At 35.1% G+C, this 8,066-nt stretch overlaps 1 protein-coding gene across 2 annotated transcripts; it reads left to right on the top strand.

Moving 5' to 3' along the window:
• The first annotated feature begins 3,182 nt into the window (after positions 1–3,182).
• On the top strand, positions 3,183–7,370 carry LOC149416193 (uncharacterized). Of its 2 annotated transcripts, none has more exons than XM_089642073.1 (5): positions 3,183–3,241; positions 5,315–5,449; positions 5,535–5,695; positions 5,936–6,327; positions 6,626–7,370. In XM_089642073.1, exons 4-5 carry the CDS (start codon positions 6,237–6,239, stop codon positions 6,925–6,927), a joined length of 393 nt encoding a protein of 130 aa, XP_089498199.1. In that variant the 5' UTR covers positions 3,183–3,241; positions 5,315–5,449; positions 5,535–5,695; positions 5,936–6,236; the 3' UTR covers positions 6,928–7,370. Both variants share the same exon structure in this region, with proteins under 2 accessions (XP_089498199.1, XP_089498200.1).
• The last annotated feature ends 696 nt before the right edge of the window (positions 7,371–8,066 follow it).

The following is an 8,066-nucleotide window of genomic DNA, read 5'->3' as shown; positions in this document are numbered from 1 at the left end:
TTATTGAGAAAGTTTACTGTAAGTAGATACACTTGCAAAATAGTGGCTCGAGGGAACTCTCGATCTACGATGTAGGACTTCCACTGAACGACAGCTTGAACGAGAGTATTCTCGGATTAAAATAAATTGCTAAATTAACCTGTTTGGAGTTGTACTGCATCTGCGCCCATTTTAGCAAGGTTCGGCTGGTCATGAGGCATCCTTTTCTGAACTGGGCCGCTCGGAACAGCTGGTGGTAGCAAGGAATGCACATTTTGAGGACTTTATCTTCCGGGGATAGCTGGAATCAACAAACTGAATTAAAGGACAACCTGGAGAGGTATAATAATGAAAAATGGATCCTTGAAAAAACAGTGACAAAATGAAACGTTGAAAATAAAATATGGTGAAAAATGAACTTATCTAACCTAACCTAAACAAACCTAACCCAACCAAACCTATTATTTTATAACTGTCTGTTTTATCTGGTTATTATAAAAGACAGTTAACCTTTCCTTATCTGTGGTGTGTATTTACTACACATTGCTTCTAATAACTTTAATAACTCTATAAATATAATAAATTCTGGGTTCAGATTTTAGGTATTCCTCCGTTATACATTTATGCACTGAATTAAAAAATAATATTTTACATAGTTTTCAAATTTAATTAAAAATCAGAGATTTTTGTTAAAAATCGGGAACAAATACACCAATACAATCAATCGTGTGATACTGCTACGCGAAGAGTGTGCGAGGAAATGACACGCTATTGATGTCCCGCTTTAGTTCGGTGTGCGCGAACATGAGAAATCCATACGTCCGCAGTTGTATTTTGATTTAGACCATCGATACGTACGACCACATAGCTGTGTGTGTGCCAGCCGCTAGCCAGTCGGTTGCGGGCCGTCGTTAAATGTGGACCCCTCGCACGTTTTTTTAGCATCTGCCGATGGATTTTTCATGTTTTCAGCAATTAAATTATAATTATTATCACTTTTGATATAAAATATAATAAACATAAGCGATTAGCTATGAATATTCATATTTTTCCAATATTAAATAGCTTATTTTGAGATGTGTATTGACTACACAGCACCGGAACGCGTGGATTTTTTTAGCACAGTAAGGGAAAGTTTAAACCTATTATTTTAGTTATATCTAAATACTACTAACGCAATCTGTGTGTACAGTACTTATTAAATAAACACCAGTTCATTCTGTCTCTTTGTATAAAAGACCGTGTTTTATTTAATAAAACCCTCTTAACAGCTCAGGTACGGGTCTCAATCGAAGTCTGAGAAAGTTAGCCTCTCAAAAGCTAGGCGCACTGTACAGGGCTTGCAGATACTGGAATACTTGGATTTGTACACAATTGCTGTACAAATCGCAAGTGCGCTAAAAATATAAAAAATAAATAAAAAAACACTTTAACCTGCGCAGAAACGGGCGGTTGGTTTAATAGATTACCCTACTGTAAGAAATTTATTGCAATCTTTGTTCTATAGGTACTTAAATCTCATACGGTTTAGCCAGCTTTTTAATGTATATTCCAAAATATATTTTTAAGACTTGATTATAAAACATCGACTTTTCTCTACTTTCTATAAATATAATATGCACGTATTATATATGTAAACCTTCCGGAAGAAATTCTCTACATGATAGTGAAAACTCTATCAAAATCGGGTGGGTAAATTAGAAGAACTAAGCGCACAAATAGACAGACACGGATAGCGACTTTATTTTATACTATTTAGAGAAGTTGAAATCAAGTGTGGCTGTATTTAAAAAGCCTTTACATGCAGCCGAATTCGACGAATTACCAAATATCTCACTTACCTCCATAAAGCAAATTTCACGCAAATTTAGTATAGAACTGTCATCTAGAAGTCTCATGTTAGAAGATTTCCTCAGGCAAGTTCTGCATACATTTTTACCAGCCACTTGCTCGAAAATTTTACTAACAAACTGTTCGGGTGAAGTCATTTTAAAGACAGGGAAGAAAAAAACACAAATTTGTTTACTTTGTTATCGAAATTTTAAATAAAAATATTGACATTTCGTTAAGCAATTTTTGACAGCAAACGTTTGAGTGTTGCCAACTTCAATAAATATTGAATAATTTACTTATTTTCATTATATTATATTGTTTATAATGTTGAAGTCGAGTTATTCAGCGTTAGTTTGGTGTAAAAATAAAGGTTGTTGATAATCTTAGGCTTCATTAATATTTATGTACAGCAGATAAGGCCCCTCCATTTTATCTCTTACGCTTATTCTAAATAACTCTAAATTTGTCGCGTAGAACAATATTTTCATAAAAATTTTGTGAAAGTGTTACAGAGGTCTGAAATTCTACGTTTTTCAAAATGGTGTCGGGTTCTTTTGCTAAACCGGGTAAGTTATTTTCTGTGTATTTCAAATTCGCTATTTTACATGATATTTTTTTTATTTCCCGTAAAAAAATACTGTTTTAAAAACAAGATAAATATATATTTCCCGTGTACAAAAAAGCTAACGAAATTTTTACTTAATTTTTTACTCCGATCGTAGATGATGCTATTTGAGAGGATACTAATTTTAAATTGTATTTTTTTTTGCTGGAGTCAATGAACTATTCATGAAATTATTACAAACAAACCTCTGAAAACTTTACTTTGACGTTGAAAAATCCCTCTTAACTAACTAACTAACCATCACGCCGTTTCCTCGCAGGGGTAGGCAGAGTGGACGGACCGCTAAACAACTCGGTCTTGGCAAACACTTCTTGCCTCATTCACATTCATACATACTCTTCCATTATTCTGACTCTTGACATGGCCCGACTCGATAATTCACTTGATCGTGCCATGTCTTTCTCTGGTGTTCCCGACTTCTGCTACCATTCGCATAATATCTCCTAACACTCATTTCTTCGCGCATTCGCTCTACTTGCCCAAACCATCTAACCACTAGATTGTTTTTGGTAATATAAAAGCGCCAATTTAAATGCCTCCGATTGCTTTATTGAAAAAAAAATGCAAATTATCTCGTGATTCGGAAAAATATTTATTTTAAACTTTGAGCCCTTCCCGCGTCTAGCATTTTGCACTAAATACGAAGCTATTGAAATGCTTTATCCGTTTAAACATAGATGTCGCATATCCTAGGATTAATTCGTCTTCTATGGAAATTTCAAGTTGCCCATTTTATTCAGAAATTCTCTGTGTTTGTTTCGCGTGCATTTTACAACTGTCAGATATATAAATCATTGAAATGTCGTAAGTATATCATTTTAATTTAATATTACTGTACCAGTGTATCTGCTAATCATTTGCATAACTATTTAACGTGTTTTCAACTCTATTATATAAAAAATTACTGTTTTTAATACATTTCTAAAACCAAATGTGAAATTTTGCGACGCCATTACAGAATGTGTTTTGTTTTTACAAAAATCGATTTAATTAATTCATGTGTGCATTGGAAATAAAGTTATTCCATTATAGTGATTCTTAACAAAGAGAAAAATATAAATTTTATATAGATTAGGTGTTTTTTAAACAAGTAACTTGCATTTGAAATCTGTAGCAATTTATGAACATAAATTCGCCATTTTAGGCCATTTCTGGAATTAAGGTCCCACTACACAATACGTTTTCGATGATTTCGTTTTATGATTAATTAATTTAGGAATATATTCGGTTTATGGGTGAAATTCATAAAAATTAAAACTAGTTATTTTTATACTAACTTTGGGTCGGGGAATCCGAATCTGGAAGAATTAGGTGGCGGCAAGCAATATTAACTGAATTACACGACTTTAAAATTTCGACGCACAAAAAATTTAACTGGCCATTTTGAACGCTTTCTGACAATAAAACTAGTTATCTTTATACTAATTTTGGGACGGAGAATCCGAATCCGAAAGAATTAGGTTAGGGCAAGCAATATAAACTGAAATATACGACTTAAAAATTTTAGATGCAAACAATATACAACGGCATTGCCGATGCGTTTTTTTGACAGTAAATCCATAGAAAAATAACCAAAGATATATAAAATTAAGCGTTGCTAGTAAGCAATAATATCAATAACGTAAAATAACATGTTTATAATTTCAGTAATATTTCATATTCAAACAGTTAGATTTAGGTTTATTATCACGAAAGGTGAGTTTTTATGTCGGGGGAGACGAAAAAATATGCATTTTATATTTTAATTTTGCTAACATTATTTCAATTACGTAAGTATTTACGTATTTCAGTTTTCAAGTAGTTTAGCGGCTACGCTAGGTTTGTGTAACATGGTTTGTGATAGAAAAGAAAGTGCCCCCTTCGTAGCGCCTACTCGCGTCAAGGCAAGAAAACATCCCAGTTTTCAAGTAGTTTAGCGGCTACGCTAGGTTTGTGTAACATGGTTTGTGATAGAAAAGAAAGTGCCCCCTTCGTAGCGCCTACTCGCGTCAAGGCAGGAAAACATCCCAGTTTTCAAGTAGTTTAGCGGCTACGCTAGGTTTGTGTAACATGGTTTGTGATAGAAAAGAAAGTGCCCCCTTCGTAGCGCCTACTCGCGTCAAGGCAGGAAAACATCCCAGTTTTCAAGTAGTTTAGCGGCTACGCTAGGTTTGTGTAACATGGTTTGTGTTAGAAAAGAAAGTGCCCCCTTCGTAGCGCCTACTCGCGTCAAGGCAAGAAAACATCCCAGTTTTCAAGTAGTTTAGCGGCTACGCTAGGTTTGTGTAACATGGTTTGTGTTACAAAAGTGAATAAAATGTATCTGAATACTTTACGTAAATGAAATAATGTTAAATTAAAATATAAAATGCATATTTTTTCGTCTCCCCCGAAATAAAAACTCACCTTTCGTGATAATAAACCTAAATCTAACTGTTTGAATATGAAATATTACTGAAATTATAAACATGTTATTTTACGTTTTTGATATTATTGCTTACTAGCAACACTTAATTTTATATATCTTTGGTTATTTTTCTATGGATTTACTGTCAAAAAAACGCATCGGCAATGCCGTTGTATATTGTTTGCATCTAAAATTTTTAAGTCGTATATTTCAGTTTATATTGCTTGCCCCAACCTAATTCTTTCGGATTCGGATTCCCCGTCCCAAAGTTAGTATAAAGATAACTAGTTTTATTGTCAGAAAGCGTTCAAAATGGCCAGTTAAATTGTTTGTGCGTCGAAATTTTAAAGTCGTGTAATTCAGTTAATATTGCTTGCCGCCACCCAATTCTTCCAGATTCGGATTCCCCGGCCCAAAGTTAGTATAAAAATAACTAGTTTTAATTTTTAGGAATTTCACCCATAAACCGAAGCTTAGCCTAAAATATATAGTGGACTGATGAGAGGCAGAGGGAGACGAGAGATTGGGCCAGCCGCTGGTGCCGCTCCAGTATCAGCACTAGCTGCAGAACGAGGGCGAGGTCGTGGACGTAGGCGAGGAGCTGTAGCTACAGCTCGGTATGGAGTGTTAGTATTTTTTAATATTTTTAAAGTTGCTCTTTTATTGTGGATCTGTGTTGTGCTATCATATATTTTTTTTATATTTTAACAGTGATCCAGCTTTACTAATGGTGAGAGAGGATCGCGCCAAGGCCCAAAAGGCAGTAAGGGCCCAGTCTGCTTCCTTCCAACTGGAATTTGAATTCAGAAAGTTCCAGAAGCAGGCGGCGCAGATCCTTCTCCCCACTGCGCCCCCAAGAAAAACAAAAAAAAGTAAGTGAACGTGTTTAAATATCCATGATACAATATTATTGTTTTCCTGAGTGTTCTGCAACAGTGAGAGTGAGTTGGATTAGCGTTGGTTATATGTGCATTGTACACATGAGGTAGAATCGAAGCTGTCCAAGACACTGATGTTGATTTTTCATTTATTTTACCTACTGGCTTTTTACAGATTCAGTTCACGCGTGAATGAGAACAATCCGTTAATGTGATTAATGTATATGTTTTCAGAATTCCATCTCCGGAGAGAATAGGGTGTCCTTTTTCACTAGGGACACCAGCAACATTACCTTCACCAGTTCCCCCAACATTGACATCTCCCGCTACCTTCACTCCATTACCTGGGACATCACGGGATGAACCGCGGTGGGGTGATGATAGCGAGTTGTGGGTGGACGTCCCACTCTACCAAGAAGTGTCCGCGTTTGGAAACGGTGAGTTTATTTTTTAAAACACTCTACCGGGTGCGGACCGTAATTGAAAAATAGACGCATTAAATTAGTTTGTGATTTCTGTTGTTTCAGAAACGAACATGGTGGATAGCCGCGGGAGCGATGTGGACGATGAAGCGAGCGACGTGGACGCAGCAGCTCGCTATCAAGAAAAGTCAACACTTAGGAACCGTAAGTTATAAAACTAAATAACTAACCACCAAATCCACCATACCATTTCCCCGCAGGGGTAGGCAGAAATTATGGACCGCTACACAACTCCGTCTTGGCAGACAAACTCTTTGCTTTATTCACAAGCATACATCGTCTCATACATACACTGATGTTATTCTAACCCTTGACATTGCCCGCCTCAAGTATTTGATTCGTTTGATCGTGCTATTAGTTTATTTTTTAAGCGTCGTACCAGAGGCGGTCCGTAATTGAAATACAGACCCATTAAATTAATTTGTGATTTTTGTTGTTTCAGAAACGGACATGAAGGATAGCCGCGCAAGTGACGTGGACGACGAAGCAAGCGACGTCGACCACGTAGTGAGCAACGAGGATACTTTATGCATGTTACCAGAACCATCTCAAATTTTTAGCAATGCACTTCACCCCGCTTTGGCCATAGAACTTAGGAGACAAGACCAGGATGATAGGCAGGCAATGCGATCGATTCTGCCGCCTGAGGTTTTTTTGTGTGATAGCATCTCCAATTGGGGGTATGTTGTGAGACTGAAGTTAGAAGGAGATGGGGAAGAGGAAGGTGGTGAAGTACTTGGGTGAATAGCCAATAGTGTGTTTGGTGACCAGATCTTTCCGCATTCTTTCCAGAATCTTTCCGCGTATTTACATCTCATTAAAATGTTGTTACGACAAAGCTCCCAAAGGTTCGATTTTGGGGTCCTTTTGGAGAAGGTTTGGTGGACGTTTAATATGTATATTTCAATTCTGATCATTGAAATATACATATTGAAAAATGCATAGGTATTTTCGTTTTTCCCTGTATATTGTACACATTACTTGTTTTGTTTTTGTCTTTTTATATATGTTTTTTCAATTTATCTATATCTAGTAAAGTGGCTATTTTAGATCTAGTCACTATACATAATGAAACCATTTCAAGCAATGTTCAATTTTGAATGGCGGTCTGTCACCAGGGTGATACTAAGAGTATAACTCTGGAACGAGGCATAATGATACTATATATTGATTTGTTTAAATTATATGACACCAATAAAAAATTTAATTATTTTTATTGCAAGTAATAAATAAATAAATTGTTTGTTCTATAATTTATTTCCCTCCCAACTATTTTTTTTCAAAACCCAACTTTTAGGTATAAAAATCATAAAGATTTTAATAAAATAAAATACATTTTGTTTTAAAACCACGAGTTTTAAATAATTTTTACAACCGACCGGTTTCGCTTTACTCAAGCATCTTCAGGGTACAAATTATTACTACTTGTGGTTTTAAAACTAAAATTATTTTATTAAATATGTCAAACCACAAAGTGATTGCTTTCTACAATAATATAAAGATTTTAATTACCGTTCTAAGCTCCTATAAGTTTGACATGAAAGGTTTCATCACCATCATCAACTTTGCTAGGTTAATTCACCTGGTGTGTATTGAGCTTAAACGCTGTAAAATCATGTATTCTGGGGGAAAAATGTCGAAATAACACGGAATTTAAGCAATTTACAAAGTATTTTCTGAAAGATTAGTAATATGTATTGCTTTGATATATATCTTATTAAAAACCTTGTTTCTTGTTCTTGTACTATTCAATATAAAAACATGGTCATAAATATCCAGTATTAGATCTCAATTATATAAAAAACGGCGCTTCGATTTTGACATTGTAAAATAGACTGTCTGTATTATACTATTCAATTAGTTAAAAAAGGCAAAAATTGTAA

Source organism: Hesperophylax consimilis, chromosome 17 (assembly GCF_061612785.1).
Source record: "Hesperophylax consimilis isolate HC1 chromosome 17, BYU_Hcon_1.0, whole genome shotgun sequence".
In the NCBI taxonomy this organism is placed as follows: Eukaryota; Metazoa; Arthropoda; class Insecta; order Trichoptera; family Limnephilidae; genus Hesperophylax; species Hesperophylax consimilis.
Note: the sequence above shows the minus strand (reverse complement) of the source record. Positions and strands in the feature narration are given on the sequence as shown.

Excerpts from the sequence above, each read along its gene's own strand:
- LOC149416193 (XM_089642073.1), top strand. The coding sequence starts at position 6,237 with ATGGTGGATAGCCGCGGGAGCGATGTGGACGATGAAGCGAGCGACGTG. Across the intron at positions 6,328-6,625 it reads AAAGTCAACACTTAGGAACC|AAACGGACATGAAGGATAGC; the intron begins GTAAGTTATAAA and ends TTGTTGTTTCAG.